At 37.4% G+C, this 19895-nt stretch overlaps 1 protein-coding gene across 5 annotated transcripts in view; it reads left to right on the top strand.

The window, feature by feature from the left end:
- MYO5A (myosin VA (heavy chain 12, myoxin)) overlaps positions 1-19895 on the top strand; it is a 141441-nt gene that overhangs the window by 13890 nt on the left and 107656 nt on the right. For all 5 annotated transcript variants that reach the window (XM_011986343.1, XM_011986338.1, XM_011986329.1 and 2 more), the window contains exons 4-8: positions 3420-3576; positions 9266-9409; positions 11606-11687; positions 12342-12449; positions 14366-14472. In XM_011986343.1, the coding sequence (XP_011841733.1) occupies positions 3420-3576; positions 9266-9409; positions 11606-11687; positions 12342-12449; positions 14366-14472 (598 nt within the window). The remainder of the gene's footprint in view (positions 1-3419; positions 3577-9265; positions 9410-11605; positions 11688-12341; positions 12450-14365; positions 14473-19895) is intronic.

The following is a 19895-nucleotide window of genomic DNA, read 5'->3' as shown; positions in this document are numbered from 1 at the left end:
CTAACAAGAGAGAGATTAAAGTCTCAGTGAAGCCACATCTTTAAGACACCACGGTAAAAGCACAGTTTTGAAAGAAAGCATTTTATTACACTAACTTAATATTTTTTCTTTTTAACAAGGGATCAAATAAAGGGAGAAACAGATTGGTTGCCTGCAAAAATGTAAAGCTGTAGATTTTGTTTCACATGGCCATGTTTGTTTATAAGCTAAAAATTTAGACCTAGGTGCAGGTGCGTGTACACTTCATCACGGTATATGACAACACTCAATGGGTGGTTATCAGAGAGTTAACATCAACATAGGTGGAGATATTAAATTGTGTTCTGCATTACTCAGGTCTGAGGCACGCATTACTTAATTTCCGTGTTAATGCCATAGATGTAACTGAAAGTATGTTTATTAATTTTACAGAGGACAAGTTGATGATCTTGGAAGATATGAATAGTGTTTGGTATGACCATGATAAACTAGAGAGATTACATATTTTAAAGGATAAAATTCAAAAGGAAAATCTATAAAATAATATATGTCGTATAAAATGAAAACTATAAGGAGAGACCCAACAGACCAAATAGATATAAGGTCACTGATGACCATAAGAGGAAAATAAAGTCTAACAGACACCCTCTCCAACCCTGCCTCTCTCTCTCTCTCTCTCTTTCGTTTTCTTTCTCTCTTTCTGTCTCTCTCTCTTGCTCATCCTTGAATAATTGTTTCCTGGGGTTTCAAGTGCTTCTACATAATTTAACTTCCATTTCCTTATTCTCACAGAACCTGGTTTTCTCCTAATGATCATGTGAGTCAATTCTGGTAGTACCCTCTCAATTGTGGTATTACCTTCTCTGGAAATGCTTTCCTGACATCTCTCCTCACATCTCCTACTGGTTCCATACTCTTCCTTTCTACTTTCATAGTATCTTAGATAGACCTTTTTTATAGCAGTTACTTCCAACTGCATTTTAACTGTGTCCTTTCTAGTCTCTCTCAATTGACTATGACCCTAGAGTCGTTTATTTCCATAAAGTGATTAGCACATTGTGGCTGCTCATTATGTGTTTGTTAAATGAATGAATGAAGCTGTATTTTTAAGTGAGGGCTTTTAGTTCACATTAGAGCTTCTGGAAACAGGTCAGAAGAGCTCACCTCCACTACAAAGCAGCCAGTACCCAGCCTATTTAGGATCATTGTGGAGGCCCTTGAAAGGACTGGCCAAGCCAGAAATCATAAATCTGTCATTACTTCATTTTCCAGATAAACTGAGTGATTTGTTCTTTCCAAACTTCTGATTCGGAGCCTTCATTTATGCTATCCCCTTTGCCTGGAATGTACCCTTCCTGCCTTCTGTAGTCCTTGTTTGCTTTCTCTTACTCATTTTTGTAGACCTTGTACAGCTGTCATCTCTAGGGAACCTTCCCTGATAACCTGTTCTTCCTCTTACTGCCCCATCACGTGTATTACAATCTTGAATTACTGGCCTGTCTTTCCTATTAGATGACTGTCTTAGTCCAGTTTCTGCTGCTATAACAATACCACAGACTGGGTGATTCCTAAAGAGCAGAAGTTTATTTAACTCACTGTTCTGGAGGCTGAAAAGTCCGAGAGCACAGTGCTGGCATCTGGTGAAGGTCATTCAGTAGTAGGAGGGCACATGAGCGTTTGAGGCAGAGAGAAAATCAGCTTAAACTCATCCTTTTATCAGGAGTCCACTCCCATAATAACTAGCTCACTCCTACATTCATGCCATTAATCCATTCCTGAGGGCAGGGGCCTCATGACCTAATCAGCTCTTGAAGGCCCCACTTCCCAATTTCATCATGTTGGCAATGAAATTTCAACATGAATTTTGGAGAGAACATTCAAACCACAACATCCATCAACCACATGAGGATACAGATCATGACCTTACTTAACTTATAGTTGAATGAAGCCAAGCCAGCAAATGGACTATTTCTTCTCTAGTGATGAGGATATTTTAGTAGGAACTGGAATTTGTAGAAGACACCATTTTGCGGATTGTTAGCTGGTAGATAATTTAAAATATTTTAAATGGTTTTGTAACTTTAATTAAATAGTATAAATTTAAATTTCTTTTCTGTGGCTCCAGAGAGTATCTCCTGAAGTGGTTGACAACAGTACTGTAAGATATTGAAGTAATTCTTTAGTAATGAAATAATATGTTTGAGATTTGTATGCGTAAGAATTCAGAGGCCCTCTATTGCAGATTCATCCTTAGTTGTGATGCTCTCTAATTTAATGCTTGATATCTTCTTCTTCTCTGTTACTTTTTAATTTATAAGTAGATATTATTTTTAGGAAATATCATTCTTTTTATTTTTTTTGAGACAGAGTTTCGCTCTTTTTGCCCAGACTGGAGTGCAATGACACGATCTTGGTTCACCACAACCTCCGCCTCCCAGGTTCAAGCGATTCTCCTGCCTCAGCCTCCCGAGTAGCTGGGATTACAGGCATGTGCCAAGACACCCAGTTAGTTTTGTATTTTTAGTAGAGACGGGGTTTCTCCATGTTGGTCAGGCTGGTCTTGAACTCCCGACCTCAGGTGATCCACCTGCCTCGGCCTCCCAAAGTGCTGGGATTACAGGCGTGTGCCACCGCACCCGGCTGATGGAAATATCATTCTTATGTTCCTTTCCACATTGTTGCATGTATGAACCAGCAAAAACTCACTGTGCCTTATCACAAAGAACAGAGAAGAAATAATGTTAATCACATTCCCAAGTGGGCAGTGGAACAGGAATTAAAAGAAATTAAAGAATGTGTAAGCAGAAACTCAGTTGTATGTAAGAAAACCCAATTCCTCCTCAGAAAGAGAAAGAGCTGGAGTCCTTTAAAAATTAACTGCCTGTTTTTCTTTGGCTAGTGAGCCTTATCTCTCCTTCTTTCCCAGGCATTGTGAAGACCCTGTTTCTCTAGCTGTGCAGCTGCAAAGTCACTAGACAGATAAACCCAAGTCATAAAACATATTTTTTCTTGAAAAGTAAGAAATGATGTAATGTATGTCTCAATTAATTGAATAACTGTCTTTGTTTCTTGCTTCTGTAATATGCTTTCCCCTGCACAGATCTCCCCCCAACCCCATGAAATGTTTAAAAGGTAACTTAACTCTTTGTTCAGGGCTGTCGTTTGGATGTTAATCCGACTGGGCTAGTGCACCTAAATAATAAATATCCTCCTCAACCCCATGTGTCTCTCTGATTCCTTAAAAAAAAAAAAAAAAAATTCCTGAAACATTTCTGGTGGCTGGTATGGGGATTGAACCTGCAACCTTGGTGTTATCAGCACCAGTATTGACCAAAAAATCCATTAATTGGCCCCCTACTTCCATAGAGACCATAGGTTCCCTTATCAATCCTGCTACAGGCAGCACTGGCAGTTCCTTTTTTTTTATTTTTATTTTACAGAGATGAACGAAATCAGTCCATCATCGTAAGTGGAGAGTCTGGGGCAGGAAAAACAGTCTCAGCTAAGTATGCCATGCGATACTTTGCAACTGTGAGTGGTTCTGCCAGTGAGGCCAACGTGGAGGAAAAGGTCTTGGCCTCCAACCCCATCATGGAGGTAAGACAGCAGAGTCTTCGGCTTTCTTCCTATATTCTCTTGATAGGAAACATGCTCAAAAAATTGATTGATGCAGCATGTCTCAAGAAAGCCCGGGGTCTCCCAGCCACTAAAATTAAGAAAATACTTTTCTACATGTTTATAAAAAATCTAGGAAAAGTAAAAATTTGGTAAGGTAGACGTTTTTAATAAAGCCCAGCTATAGCGGAATCTGCTTTAGTCTATAATCCTGAATTTTTGACCTACTAGTGAAATTGTTGCCCCTAAATACCAGGCAGCAATTAAGTTTCCTTCTCCTCATTAACTGACTCATATCTATTGTTCCTTTCCTTGTGCCAGAAGTACAAGTTACTCATTTCCCCCAAGTCCTGAGTTCTTATTTATGCTCCTTCTAAAACATAAGATTTGTTATGCTCAAGTATGAATGAGTTTCATTATTCCTTTGCCCATATTTCATTTCTGTACTTAGTCCAACCTAAGTTGGCTTAAATTTTAATATAGCTAAAGTTTTTTTTTCCAGATTTGAACTGTAAACTTAAATATGATCTTTATAAGCTTTTTTGTTGTTGTTATTGTTCTGTCAAGAATGTAACACAGCTATAGGTTTGTAAAAGACATTCAGTAACTATAAGGTTTTGACAGGGGAAGAACTATGAAAGAATGTGCTTTCAAAATTCGAGTGCACCATATACAAAGTAGAAATGCCTGCGCCAATGAAAATGGAACTAATTGTGTGAGAATTTGAGTATTTTAGGGTTTATAGAGTATTATTTATCTATTAATATGATTTTTGGAAAGTTATAGTTTTATATGAAGACTTATTAAATGGAGAAAAATTAATTTTGTTAAATGGAGAGAAATTAGTTTGGACATGCAGAAGCAAACTTTCCTTGTTAAAAATTCAAATCGGCATTTTTTTATTCCTGTCTTTTTCCTTTGTCAAGCCTTATTTGTCACCCAAACACAGATGGAGTTAAAATCGGCCTGGTGCACCTGTGGTACAAGTGGTTTTTGCAATAATCTATCTAGAGGTAATTGTGCTTGGTTTGCAGTGCTGTGTGTGACACTTCAGAACAGAATGCTGTGACCTCTTATCTGTAGGGCTGCCCTCTAGAGCAGCAGGACTTCTACTTTTTGGGATCGAAAAACAAGATATGATGGGGAAATTCAGAGGTTTCCTGGGCTGGATGTGCTATGGAAAAAAATACTGGGAATGCTTTCTGAAATAGGATGAACAGGAAGAAACAGATGCTTGCACCGAAAGAGAATAGTGAAAATGTTAAGCAGATGTTAAGATTTTGAAAGAATGTAGGCTACAGATACAGTGCTGGATGTCACTGGTGTTAATACTGGGGAAATAGAATCTGTGGAGCCAGTTTTTGGTTTGGGGTCAGCAAACAGTATGGCTTCTTTTCTTGCTGTTGTTGTTTTGACTGGTTTTGGTCATGACAGATTCTTGGTATTTGACAACAGTTCCAGCCATTTTAGTCCCTAGCACTGGAATATCCCAAAGTCTTGAATGTGATAGCATTAGGTAATCCCATTTCTTCTGGGTCTGGACCATATAATACTAGGATTTGAAGTTGTCTTTGAGGATAACTGAAGTCTAGAATGAACCTTCTAGAATTTTTCATGAGTAGAGTGAACTATTTTATTAAAAAAAAAAAAAACTTTATTGGTTTTTCTACAACACAGATTTGAATTGTATTAGTAGGAGTGATATTAAAAATTTGGAATAGCCACTGTCGTAGTCCTTTTAGTGTTGCTGTAACTGTAGCCTCAGAATACCTGAGGCTGGGTAATTTATAAAGAAAAGAGATTTATTTAGCTCATGGTTCTGTGGGCTATACAGTAAGCATGGCTCTGGCATCTGCTAGGCTTCTGGTGAGGGCCAGCGTGCTGCATAACATGGCAGAGAATGTCACAGGGCAAGTGGACACACGCAAACAGGGGAAACCTGAGGGCCTCCTGACTTCATAACAACCCACTCCAGTGGAAATGAATCTAGTCCCGAGAGAACTAATCCAGTCTCACCAGAGGGAGAACTCACTGCAGGAGAACTTTACCAAGACTTTCACTATAGATTTGCCCCCATGACCAAAACACGTCCCACTAGACCAAACCTCCCAGCACCTCCACATTGGGGATCAAATTTAAACATGAATTTTGGTGGGGACATGTTATATCCAAACCACAGCAGTCAAAGATAATACTTACAATACGCAATTATAAAGAATATGCCCTGCTTGCTGGGATGAACGTAAAAGATAAAGGGATCAGCTATGCTCACCTGCTTCCTTCTCTGTTATTTAGTCTGTCTAAATAATTTGAAATTGTTCATCTATAAGAATTTGGATTAAGAAAAATTTGGTAAAGAGTTGAACTAATTTTCAATAACTACAAAAAAGGGCATCTCAGTTTGAAAGATGGAAATGTAATATGGAGCTGAAGATCAGTTACTGGAAGAAAACATAGGTAAAATACTGAGTATGTAGTCTGAAAAATTTGTAGCTTTAAATCATTTCAAGACTATGTCCCTATATCAGAGCCCTTTGCTGTGATGTCAGGAAAGATGTATCTGCGTCTCCAGTGATCTGCTGAAACTCCTCATAGGATAATGAGCACCCTACACGGTTAACATTATAATCCAGTGTCTAAAGAGATATGCACATTATTCTTCAAAAAGGAAGCTCCTCATTCTCAACACAGGCTTCTTTTGCAAAATGTGAATGATGTACAGATAATTACTCTATTTGCTCCATTTCATGATGTTTTCATTTTTTCCTGGAAATTTTCATCATAAGATGGGAATAGCACACTGAAACTTTTTTTTTTTTTTTTTTTTTTTTTAAAGAGACTGGGTCTTGCTCTGTCTCAGCCTGTCCCAGGCTGATCTCAAATGAACTCCTGGGCTCAAGCAATCCTCCTGCCTCAGCCTCCCAAAGTGCTGAGATTATGGATGTGAGCCACTGTACCAGGCCTGGATCTTAATTTTTTTTTTTCTTTTTTGAGACAGAGTTTCATTCTTGTTGCCCAGGCTGCAGTGCAATGGCATGATCTCAGCTCGCTGCAACCTCCACCCGCTGGATTCAAGCTATTCTCCTGCCTCAGCCTCCCGAGTAGCTGGGATTACAGGCACATGCCACCACGCTTAGCTACTGTTGTGTTTTTAATAGAGATGGGGTTTCACCATGTTGGTCAGGCTGGTCTCGAACTCCTGACCTCAGGTGATCCATCCACCTTGGCCTCCCAAAGTGCTGGGATTACAGGCATGAACCACCGCACCTGGCCAATTGTTCCTTTTTAATTTCAATAACCATAATTGAAGATTTTCCTCTCCATTTAGCAAAGAAGTGGCTCATGCATCATTACATTAAAATAGTAAAACCAAGATTACCAAGATCATAAAATTTATTTTTTCCTTTAGTGGCTTCTTGCTATTTAAAGTGAAAATAGTATTAGGGAGTCTCTTGTGAATACAGTGCTTCTGTGGCCGAGGCAACAATTGAGGGAGTGGACGAAAGGTACTGTTTGTGTATAGAAATTTCTTTCGCTATCAGATTCAGGACTTAGAATCAAATAATTTTATTTTTTAAAAAGAACCCTAGAGCTCCACTATCCTAGTCAATTTACATTTGAGGATACTAATGGTCCTCAAAGAGATTAAATAATGGCAAGTTGATAATAGGGTCTGGTCTGATAGGTCTTCGGGCTTTTAATTCATTTGTTCTTTCCACCATTGTTTGTCTATGTTTAAATGCATTTTACTTGAAAACAAAAGGATCTGCTTCAACTCTAGTCAATCCCTGCCTCTTCTCACAATGTGGTGGTGTTTCGATAGGTGGGCCACTCTGACGCCCAGTCTGAGTAGATGGGGAGAGATGATATGTGGAAGGTGGGGTAAGAGTTGGGGAAGGAGGAGAAGCTGTGGCCCACCCTTCCTCCACTTGTTTAGTTACTGGCAGGAAAGTGCTTAGGCCCGTAACTAATATTTGCTGAGTGTTTATTGAGTAGCTGCTGCTACTTCTACCGCATGTGACCTTTCGTTTGCTCTTTGGAAGAATATATTGTGTTGAGAGAAAAGTCTGCATTTATAATTAATCTCCTTTTCTAAATAAAATAGTGAGACAGTGTACAGACTGTTTTTTGCTGTGGTGTTTTGTAATATCAAGAGGGGTAACATCTGAGTAAATGAATAGATAAATTATCTCAGGCTACATTAGATCCTTTTGTAATTTTGCCAGGAAGATATTCTTATTCTTATTTTTCTAGAAAAGATTTTAAAATGTTAATATAAAATATAGCAGTGTCCTCACTGCCAAAACAAAATAGGATGATATCTATACTCTATTTCAGAAAGTGAAAATATGTTTTCTTTGATTGATCAAAGAATCTAATGTGCTGACTTGTATGGCTATGTTACTACTGTTTTCATTACTTACATTTGTATCACTCTTAAAACTACATTGTATTTTCACATCTTTCTCTCTGCTGTAGTTTCAATATACTAATCCTAACATAGGCTTTGTGAAGGTGAAAGAGATTAATCTTTTATGAAATTTTCTTATTAAACATTTAATATATGCATTATGTAAACACTTGGTTTTCTGACTACACCTTTTTTTTGCTTTGCTTTAAAAAAAATTACAGAAGCGAGTTACCTAAATCAGAAAGACATATGGCATTAAAAATTTTAAGGTTATGTAAAACATTTAGCAGTGAGTTATATTCTCTGCATTCTGTAGCAGATATTTTGTAAGCTAGATTTAACTGTCAAAATCCAGAGCCAAATGTTTCTTTTTCTGGTTCTGAAAATGGCCTTTAAATTGAGTGGGTAATACTAATACTCTGCTAATAAACAGTCTAACTGGACCTTTGTTGCCACAGGATAAGGTGATAGAAATATCAGGCTAAAGAGACCCTGAGCACCAGAGCAGCATTTCCAGGAAATGTTAATTGGTGTTAACCATTTTATTTATGTAAAGCAGGTGAAGTTTTTTGGAAAAATATAAAAACCTGAAACTTACCTAACAAAGCCCATGCCTTGGCAGCTCTCATTGTCATTTGTTCTCTTTGCTGGCATGAACGTTCAGATAACCCAAAAGGTGTTATGAAAATATTCTAACCTCTGAGTTCAGGTCTGCTGTTTCTGAAAATCATTTTTGTGAGAATAACAAGACAAATAAGAACTATTAGTATATATCTGTGTGATTGTGCAGTGAGCAAAAGATACACCTGTGCCTGCAGTGGCAAAAGTGGTTCTGTTCTTAAAAGAATCAGTTTTGGCTGGGTGCAGTGGCTCACGCCTGTAATCCCAGCAGTTTGGGAGGCCGAGGTGGGTGGATCACAAGGTCAGGAGCTTGAGACCAGCCTGGCCAACATGGTGAAACCCCATCTCTACTGAAAATACAAAAATTAGCTGGGCGTGGTGGCATGTGCCTGTAATCCCAGAGGCTGAGGCAGGAGAATCGCTTGAACCTGGGAGGCGGAGGTTGCAGTGAGCCGAGATCGTGACACTGTACTCCAGCATGGTGACAGAGCAAGACTCTGTCTCAAAAAAAAAAAAAAGAAAAAAAATCAGTTTTAAGGACCTGTGTTCTACTCCATCTTTTCTCTCTCTGAGCAGATTCTGTAAATGTCATGTTGTTAATTACATGTCTAAAATCTTATTTTCTCTCTTGCTTTTTAGTCAATTGGAAATGCTAAAACAACCAGGAATGATAATAGCAGCCGTTTTGGGAAGTATATTGAGATTGGTTTTGATAAGAGATATCGAATCATTGGTGCCAATATGAGAACTTATCTTTTAGAGAAATCCAGAGTGGTATTCCAGGTAAGCCAGCCATGTTCACAAATGTACTTGTGTTAGATTGCTGTGTAATTGTTGAGTCCATGCTTGCTGGTATGCATTTTATTTCTAGATAGTTTTGAGCATATTATGATAATATTACCTCCAACCACACTTGGACTGAAGCATGGAAAATGGTGCCTGTTAGAGGCAGGGGAGTACCACTTAAACGCTAATAGTCTTTGGGGCTGGTCACTTTTAGGTTTGGCTTTTCCCTACAGGTGCTTGCAGGAAAGCTTAGTTGAGAACAGGTGCTATTAGTTTAGTCTTGTCTCTCTTATTTCCAAATGATAGGGAAGGTATTGTTCCATGCTTTCAGTAAGTTACAGTTTGAACTTGGTTCAAGAAAAAAAATTATCTTGTCCTCTTTCCTTCCTTCTTCTCCTCTCTTAGAATGTATTATTGTTCAGATAGAATAGTGAGGGTTAAAAAAATCTTCACAACCCAATTGTGAACTGCTATCAAAAAAAACAGTTGATGCATCTGTGTAGGGTTTACATTCACATGTAAGCTCTTGATCCCTTTTGATTGGAAAGTGGGAGATACTATATATTTACATCACTAACAGGCATACATTTATATATTTATAGGTATGGATTTATCACACACTCTCAGTATAGGGCTTCTGTAGACCTACTGCTTCCCTCATGCTGTGAGATTTAGGTTTCATTAACCTCAACTGCATGCCCACTGCATTGAGGTTCAAATGCCCCTGACACTGCCATGTAACAGCATCCACAATTTCCATAGCCCAGGTCTGTCATAGGTTTGAAAGTGTCTGATAATTTGAGCAGTCTGAAGTTGCTCTGGCTTTGACTTTGGGGCTGTGCCTGATTTGTCGCCACCTAAAATATAATACTTGATTTGTATAGTAAGGCAATACAAATGAAATATTATATTTAATATCTAGGTACATACAGAACAGTGTTACTACACTGATGGCCATTTGTGTAGGTTTTTTTGAAAAGTGTCTACTTTGATAACCAGAAGAAAGAATGGGTGAAACAGAGGTAGATCTAAGAGAAGATTCAAATGTTAGAGTTCAAATAGTAGAGGTTTGATTGATAGGTAAGTGAGTAAGGGGGGAGGAAAGATGGTCCTTGGTCAGTATGAGACCAAAGGCTAGTAGTGCTTAATATAAAATGGTAAGGCCCAATCCTTATTGTCTTGTTTAGAGACACTGAACCATTTCTAGCAGTTTCCCAGTCTCCAGAGATATAGAATGTCAAGGATGTTTGGCTTGTCAAAATGAATCACACAATCAGAAGAGGCATACTTGTACTGTCCTTTATGTACAAAGAGGACCTAAGCATTTCTGCAGACTCACAGGCTTTTGTAGTTTCTGTGTGCTGAACCACCTGATCTCTTGTTTAATCATGCTTGTGGTCATTAGTATATTGGTAATTTGTTCAGTGGCTTCTGTCTCTATAATAGGTTTTCTTTTCCAGACATCAGCCCCCTGTGGGCATCAAACCTGACCCTGGCCTTATTAATAAGATTCATTAGCCAACTTAGTCTACTGTAAAAATCAAGGATATAGTGATAAACTATTAGGTGTATGAACAATATTATTGCAACTGTATTTTTTAGATATATGTGTGGAAAAGACTCTCAGGAAATACTGAAAAATTATCTTAGAATTTATATGTGATTTATTTTCTATTTTATAAAAGTTATTGATTTAAAATGTATAAACTAAAATGATATAGAAGATGTACATTTGTGGCTTTCTTACAAACAACACAGTAGATGGTCCAGTCTACAATATGGCAAGAATGGGATTATTCTTTTTTCAAAGCATTTGGAAGACTGTGAATCTAAGAGGTACCATTAGAAAATAGTATTGAGTATGGCAAAAAAAAAAAAAAAAATGGTTTTAGTTTCCCCCCAAAAGCACTGATTATCTTATGATTGTAGACGTATATCAAGCTGTTCACTAGTTCAGAAAGCATTACTATCCAATATTTTATGTTGAATTTGACCAACACACACATATTCATATATATGCATATAGACTATAAATCAGAAGATTTAATAATCAGAAATAAGTATTAGGAAATATTGGAGAGTATAATTTATTTAACCAACTGAGATAATTAAATATTAAAATCTTATTTTATGATAGAATTTTCTGAATTTTAGATTAAAATGCTGTAATTGAAAACTCTTCTTATTTCAAAGGCAGAAGAGGAGAGAAACTATCATATCTTCTATCAGCTTTGTGCCTCAGCAAAGTTACCTGAATTTAAAATGCTACGATTAGGTATGAATATGGCATTAAATTTATTGTTCTAGTATTGTTTTCTGTTAATTTCCAAGTTCCTAAATTTACTTGTTAAAAAGGAGCTTATCTCATGCTGAAATACTTATGGATAATATGATAAAAAGTCAGCAGTTGGCTTCAAAATAACCCATAGGGTAGAGAAGGAGTAAGTAGCTGTATAAATGGAACAGTATTGGCCTGGAGGTGATTTTAGATGGCTGTTTAAGATGAGTAATGAGTACCTAGGGGCTCATTATGTTAGTCTCTCTACTTTTGTATATGTTTGATATTTGCCTTGATTAAAAGAAAAAAAAAATTAAAGGAGTTGATTTGTTAGAGGCCAGTAGGGTTTCTTATGAGGGGAGTAAAGGATTTGAGGAAATTATTCTAGTGTGTAGATTGGAATAAAACCTTTAGGAAAGGACTATTTGTTTTACCAATTAACATAAATAAACTATAAATATTTTACCCCATTTAATTAAATTTTATTTAATTTTTAGTTTTTTATTAAAATACAATTGAAAACACAGGCAGTCAAACTCTAGACCCTGTACACTCAACTGTGCTATCACCACCTCTGATTCAGAGTGGACATAAGGGTAGAAGTCAAGGCTTTTTCATAAACCAGAAAACTTTTATTTTTCTTCGTTACAGGAAATGCAGATGACTTTAATTACACGCAACAAGGAGGCAGTCCTGTGATTGAAGGAGTGGATGATGCAAAGGAGATGGCACACACTAGACAGGCCTGCACTTTGCTAGGTAATGTCACTTTATTCTTGAGCTCTTCTGAGGAATAGCTTTTTTACTCAAGCAACCTTTGTTTAGAATATTGGCTTGACTTTATATTAAGTGGCGAGTATTGCTAAAAGATTTAATATTCCACATAGAACACATTTAGACAGCAAATGGGCAGGAGGTTTCTTTTTGGAGTGATCGAACTGTTCTAAAATTAGATTGTGGTAATAGTTGTGCAACTTTGTAAATTTACTAAAACATCATTGAATTGCACACTCAAAATGGGTGAATTTTATAGTATGCAAATTAGCCTTCAATAAAACTGTTCAAAATATATTTGGGGCATCAGGGGAGGGCTACTTGTAATTCTTTGCTTAAATTTTTACAAAATCTGAAACATGGAGCTAAGTGAAATGGGCTCCTCTACAAGCTCGCATTTTGTAGGAGCTTTTGGTTTGTTTGTTTGGTTTTGGGGATCTTTCTGTGGCTGGGAAATGTGGCTGAGTTGGCATCATGTCAGAATATTACATTACATGTAGTTTATTCCAGCATTTTTTTTTCTGTTCCAACACTTCTGAAGCAGCTCAGATGTCACTATCTTGTTTCTGGGATTTAAAAAGTGTTGGGCCTACATATGAATAAATTAATCTTTAGAACTTGTCATCAACAACTTAAAGAAAAAAAAAAACCTCAGAATATAAATAACTCTAAAATCATATGATGGCATTTTGAGTAGTACCCTCAGGTGAGTTAACTTAATTTAAAAGCACTACTAATTACAGTGTGGACCAGGACCACTGTGGGCCTTGCTAGAAATGCAAAATCCTGAATCCCTTCTCAGGCCTACTGAAACATAATCTGCATATTGTCAAAATCTATTGGTGATTCATATGCATATTAAAAGTTTGAAAATCGCTGCATTTCTTCTCGGGCTAAATCTATTTGTAAACAGTAAATTGTGAATTTGAAAAAGCCATACAGAGGTTGCAGTGAGCTGAGATCACACCACTGCCCTCCAGCCTGGGTGATAGAGTGAGACTGTGTGTCAAAAAACAAAAAAGAAAAAGTCATAATGCAGGAGATGGTAAAAAATAATAATAATTATTATTATAGGGTCAGTACTGAATTATCCTTTCTTAGATTACATATTTGGAAATGATTTCACTGCTTCTGTTTGCATGCAATTGTATCTAATTTTCATGAGATTCTTATGTTATTTAAAAATGAAGCCAGATCTGATAAAAGCCGAAAGCTGTCCAGCTTTCTCATCTTGCCTTATCCTTCAACTTCTGCTCTGATGCTGTATTTGGACGCATACTCATCAGGCTGGGATATAACACCAGCCCAAACGCTTCTAATCTTGGTGTCTTTGACTTATACTTGGTCTGTAGTTTAAAGAAGTGATTAAATAATTACCTTTTAAACAGCCTTAAGAAGTAACAGCTTTATTGGGCTGTATTTGGAGCAGAGATAAATAGAAATGGTAATACTATTAATTTTAAACCCAGTGTGTGACAATGATGACAATAATTTGTTTAGCACTTACTGTATGTCACATTGTGTATTAAGTATGCTATGTGCATTATCTCATTTAATCTTCACATACTTTGAAATAGTCACTATTATTTTCATATCTCAAATGAGAAAATGGAGGCATAGAATACTGACGTTACCTGTCCATTTGAGATGATAGGTCTGTACCAGAGCCAGGTCTCAAGCCAGATCAGCCACAGTCAGCAGCCATGTTATCCATCCATGATGCTAAACTGCCTAATGTGTTAATGTCAACAAAGACGAAAGTGTTGTTAGCTATGACACATTATAATATGCACAACATCTGCCAATATTCAGGAATTAACAATAGGCTTAAAATTGTCTACTATAATTGTTTAGTTGCTATTCTGAAATTAATCACTTGTTCATTCACTCTCTTGTTTCAGGAATTAGTGAATCTCATCAAATGGGAATTTTCCGAATACTTGCTGGCATCCTTCACTTAGGCAATGTTGGATTTACATCCCGAGACGCAGACAGCTGCACAATACCTGTAAGTTCAGAGTAAGCTTTAGTGGGATGGCAGTTGAATTGTGTTTTAGATTTGTAGATTGTGTAAAGAAGCAATATAGTTTAAGTCTCTCTCTCAATATTATCAGAAATATAGTTATCAAAGACATATATTATCAAAAGGAGAATCTCAAACTGAGAGTAAAGAAATATGGATTCTAATCCCTGGTGCATAGTGATTTTGTGGTGTGTGTGACAGAGATAGAGAGTGAAAGAGAGAGGGTTGGATAGATGAGATTAGTGACTGTGATGCAGATGTGGCCCCACAAGATCAGAAACTCATGGAAGTTAAAGCTATAAGGGATCATATTATGCCCTTACTGAAATGTTTCAGGACTCCCCACTGCCTTCAGAAGCAGACCCAACACCTTACTTGGCATGACATGACATGACATGAAAGGCCTTCATGACTGACACCCGACTTCCTATTGAGCTTCTTTCTCATTGCTTTGCACACTCCACATCCAGCCATTTCCATGCCAGGCTGGCTGTCTCTCCTGGCTTTGCTCAGATTCTCCCTGCTGGGGTTCGTAGATTGCTCTTCTTCCCTAGCCAGCTCTTACTCACTTCTCACAGGCAGACCTCTAGCATGTCTTCTTAGATACACACTCCCCCTTCTGCTTTCCTTTATTGTAGCTCAAATCACATTGTTCCATAAAGGTCTCTCTTGCTTGCCTTTACCTACTAGGATTTGAGGTCCTTGTGGAAAGAGCCATGCTATTCATTTTGGCATTCTTAATTAAGGCCTTAATTTAAATGGCATTTATTCAACTCAGTTGCCTTTTTTCTCTGGATCTGTAGCCTCTTGTGTAAAAACAGATTCTCTACTCCTGTAAGAAAAGAATCTATTTCTTGTCTTTTCTGGATATACTACTTTGATACTATATTAGATGTGTGAGACATGATATAATATAAAATAAGTGACTTTATGATTTGAAAAGAAAACTTTTTCTGTAACTTTTTTTTTTTTTGAAGCGGAGTTTCACTCTTGTTGCCCAGGCTGGAGTGCAAAGGCATATGATCTCAGCTCACTGCAACCTCCGCCTCCTGGGTTCAGGCGATTCTTCTGCCTCAGCCTCCTGAGTAGCTGGGACTACAGGTGCACACCACCATGCACAGCTAATTTTGTATTTTTAGTAGAGAGAGGGTTTTACCATGTTGGCCAGGCTGGTCTTGAACTCCTGACCTCAGATGATCTGCCCACCTTGGCCTCCCAAAGTGCTGGGATTACAGGTGTGAGGTGTGAGCCACTGCATCCAGCCCTGCAACTTATTTATTAGTCCAAGGGCCAAGAGCTAGATGGGCAGAGAGTTTGGTTTTCAGAAAGCTTGATCCTCATTATTTTCTTTATGATTCTATTTGAGGTGTAATTTTCCTAAGCCATTGGTCCTAATTTTAGATGCATGATTCCTCCTCCCCTCTCCCAGCCTCTTTTTTTCTAATGGTGATTTTGTAAAAGGCAAAATGATAATTCTAATTTAAACCCCGATTTCTTCTAATGAAACATTGCTAGTCTTTTTAAAAGCCTTGTTGAGATATAATTCACATATCATACTCATTTAAAGTGTACCATTAAGTGGCTTTTAGTATATTCACAGATATGTGCAACCATCACCATAGTCGGTTTAAAATACTTCCATGACCTCAAAAAGAAACCCAGTACCCTTTACTTATTGTTACCTATGTGTCAATTTCCCTAGCCCTAAGTAACCATAAATCTGTTTTCTGGCTGATTTGCCTGTTCTGGACATTTCATATAGATGGAATCATATCATATATAGTCTTTTGTGACTGGCTTCTTCCAAAATCCATCCATGTTGTAGCATGTGTCAATACTTATTCTTTTATGTGGCTGAATAATAGTCCATTATATGGAGATACCATATTTTGTTTATCCATTGGTTGATTGATGGATATTTGAGTTGTTTCACCTTTTGGCTGTTATGAATAACCCTACTCTGAATGTTGGCATACAAACTGGATTTTTTAAAAAGAACTCAATTGATTTTTGCATCACCATCTTTCATCTTTGCCCATGTGACCTTTCCCCAAATGTCAGGCTTCTCCTGATCAAGAAAGTCGTGACTAATGTTATATCACATGTATCACTTCACTATGAGTCTTACCTAAAATTTGAGTGTACTATTTTCCTATTTGAGATGTCTAGAAGTTATTAATATCATCTTGGAGGAATAGTATTTACAATGTATGGAACTTGTCCAGAAGTTACTTCCATCCAGTTCTTGTAATTCTGTTATTTTTACTTTCTAACCAGTGCTTGTCAACTTTATTGATTTGATAATAGCTATAAGTACTACAGTTTCACTATTTGGGGTAGGTGGAGATTAAATGAGTTTTTGTTTTGTTTTTTGTTTTTTCCTGTTTTTCTTTTTGAGACAGAATCTCTCTCTGTCGCCTGATCTGGAGTGCAGTGATGTGATCTCGGCTCACTGCAACCTCCACCTCCTGGGTTCAAGCTATTCTCCAGCCTCAGCCTCCCGAGTAGCTGGGATTACAGGTGTGTGCCACCGCGTCCAGCTAATTTTTGTATTTTTAGTAGAGACGGGGTTTCACCATGTTAGCCAGACTGATCTCGAACTCCTGACCTCAGGTGATCTGTCTGCCTTGGCCTCCTAAAGTGCTGGGATTACAGGCATGAGCCACTGTGCCTGGCCTTAAATGAGCTTTAGAAGTTACTGGTAAGACATATCTATTTGATAGTTCTGCTCCACCTTGAAGGCATTTACTGAACCCAGTGACCTTGAGCTTTGGGTTTCATAGCAAAGTGAGCTACAGAAGACAGAGACAAAGCATAGGACTCATATAAACAGGGGAACACAAAGACTCCTGCCTAAAGCTGAGACCCTAAGTGGGGAGCTAGTAATCAATTTGCCCACCACCCACTCCAAGAGTATAAAGAAAACTTAACCTGACCCATACTTTGGTGCCAAGTGGAGGCAGAAAACTAGCTCCCTAAAAATTTATAACAGCAAACTGACTCTCACACATATTCATTCCCAGACTGATTTCATAGTTCCTGGAAGGTCTCAAAAAACTACATAAAGAAAATATAGCTTAAATTGATCCTGGGCCGGTAGTGGCCTAGGCACCTGACAGAGCAACTGCAAATCTACTTTGGAGGACCCACCTTCAGTCTAGGCCTCAGTGGAGTCCCATCAGAAAAGTTACAAGAAGTATTGACTCACAATCAGAAATCACAAGTCCCCCAGTGAAACAAAATAGAAGGAGCTAGGAGAAATGACAGATAGCAGAGTCATACCTGCTAAGAATGCCAAAATAAATTAACAGCAGATTTGGCACAACTGAAGAGAAAACTGATAAGCTAGAAGATAGATGTGAAGAAATTGCCCAAAATGCAAGATAAGACCCAAAGATAGAGCACTTGAAACAGTAATTAAGAGAGAGGGATAGAGTAATCATGTCTAATTTTAATCTAATGAAAATTCATAAAGGAGAGAAGAGAGAGAATGAAGCAGACATAATATTCCAAGAGATCATTACTAAAAAGTTTTAGAACTTGTGAAAATGACTAACCCACAGAAAATCCCAGTTAGGATAAATAAAAAGAAATCTACTCCTAAGCACATCATAATGATATCAAAGACAGAGGAAACTTCAAACAGAGAGATTAAGAGATTGCCCTTGAAGAAATAGCAGTTAATCTGATAGCTCACTTTCCAGCTGCAGTTATAAAAGCCAGAACACAGTGGAATAATATCTTCAGTGTTCTTAGAATGGAAACTATTAACTTAGAATTATATATCCAGTTAAAATATCTTTCTAGAATGAATTAAAGTTGGAAGCATTTTCAGACAATTGAAAACTTAAGAGCGGCCAGGTGTGGTAGCTGACACCTGTAGTCCTAGCACTTTGGGAGGCTGAGGCGGGTGGATCACCTGAGGCTAAGAGTTTGAGACTAGCCTGGCCAACATGGCAAAACCCTCTCTCTACTTAAAATACAAAAATTAGCTGGGCGTTGTGCGCATGCCAATAATCCCAGCTACATGGGAGGCTGAGTCATGAGAATTGCTTGAACCTGGGTGGCGGAGGTTACAGTGAGCTGAGATCGTGCCCCTGTACTCCAGCCTGGAGGATAGAGTGAGACTGTCTCAAAAAAAAAAAAAAAAAGCTTATAAGAATCTGCTGTTGCCAGTGAGCCCTCACTAGAGGAAATATTAAATATTAAAGGATATAGTTTAGGCAGAAGGAAAGTGATCCCAGTTACAAGAGCTAAGATGCAAGAAGAAATGAACTAAGAAGTTAGTAAAATGTGGGCAAATGTAGGTAAAATTTGATTAAAATAATAATAGTATATTGATCTGGTAAAAGATAGAATTCCCCGCAAGACATGTATTAATTACAAAGGGAAAGATAGTTATCATTACAGTCAAGAAACCTGGCAGACATTCCCTTAACCCAAGTGATCACAATTGATAGTACGAATATTTGGACCAATCAATATCACATAGCTTTGGATGTGTGCGACACCACTTCTCTGGTATTTCTGCCAAAATCTAATCATGAGGTAATATCATAGAGACACAAACTGAGGGACTCTTCAAAAAGTCAAGGTCACAAAAGACAAAGAAGAATGAAGAACTGTTCATGTTAAAGGAGACTAATGAGACATGATAGCTAAATTCAATGCATGATCCTGGATTGAATCCTGGACCATAAAAATTAATTATTTTTTGTAGAGCACACTGTTAGGTCAGCTGGCAAAGACTGATTTAGATCTGCAGGTTATATTATAGGGTTGTATCATTGCTAATTTTCTCATTTTCTTCATTATACTGCACTTATGTGAGATAATGTCCATGTATTTTAGGAAATGCACACTGAAATATTTAGATAAAAGGGGCATTGTGTTTGAAATTTACTCTTAAAAAGTTCTGAAAAAGTAATATGTGTGTGTGTGTGTGTGTATGTGTGTGTGTGTGTGTTAAAAAGTGAGAGAGTGATAAAAGGGAATGTGGTTAAATGTTAATATTTAGGGAATCTGAGTGAAGGGAATTTTTTGTACTATTCTTGCAACTTTTCTGTTAGTCTAAAATTAGATAAACAGTTTAAAATATGAAATGAATCTCTAGCCGCCTACCCTGCCCCCACACACAAAAGGTAGAACTAAAGTATTGAATAACAGAGGATAAATTGGGATGGGGTGTTTGGAGTTAGTGTTACCTAGTTACATTATGTTAATTATATAACAGAATAGTAACAAAGTAAACCTTTCAAACTAGTGGAGAGGAAAATGCATTGAAAAAAATCAAAATATGGCAAGAAAGAGGGAGAAAAAGAAATGCTGAATAACAGGACAACCAAAAGAACAAAATAAGATAGAAATAATTAAAAATGGACTAAATGCTCCAGCTAAAAGACTTAGAT

This window comes from Mandrillus leucophaeus, unplaced genomic scaffold (assembly GCF_000951045.1).
Source record: "Mandrillus leucophaeus isolate KB7577 unplaced genomic scaffold, Mleu.le_1.0 Scaffold108, whole genome shotgun sequence".
Lineage (NCBI taxonomy): Eukaryota > Metazoa > Chordata > Mammalia > Primates > Cercopithecidae > Mandrillus > Mandrillus leucophaeus.
This window is presented reverse-complemented; position numbering and strand designations above follow the sequence as displayed.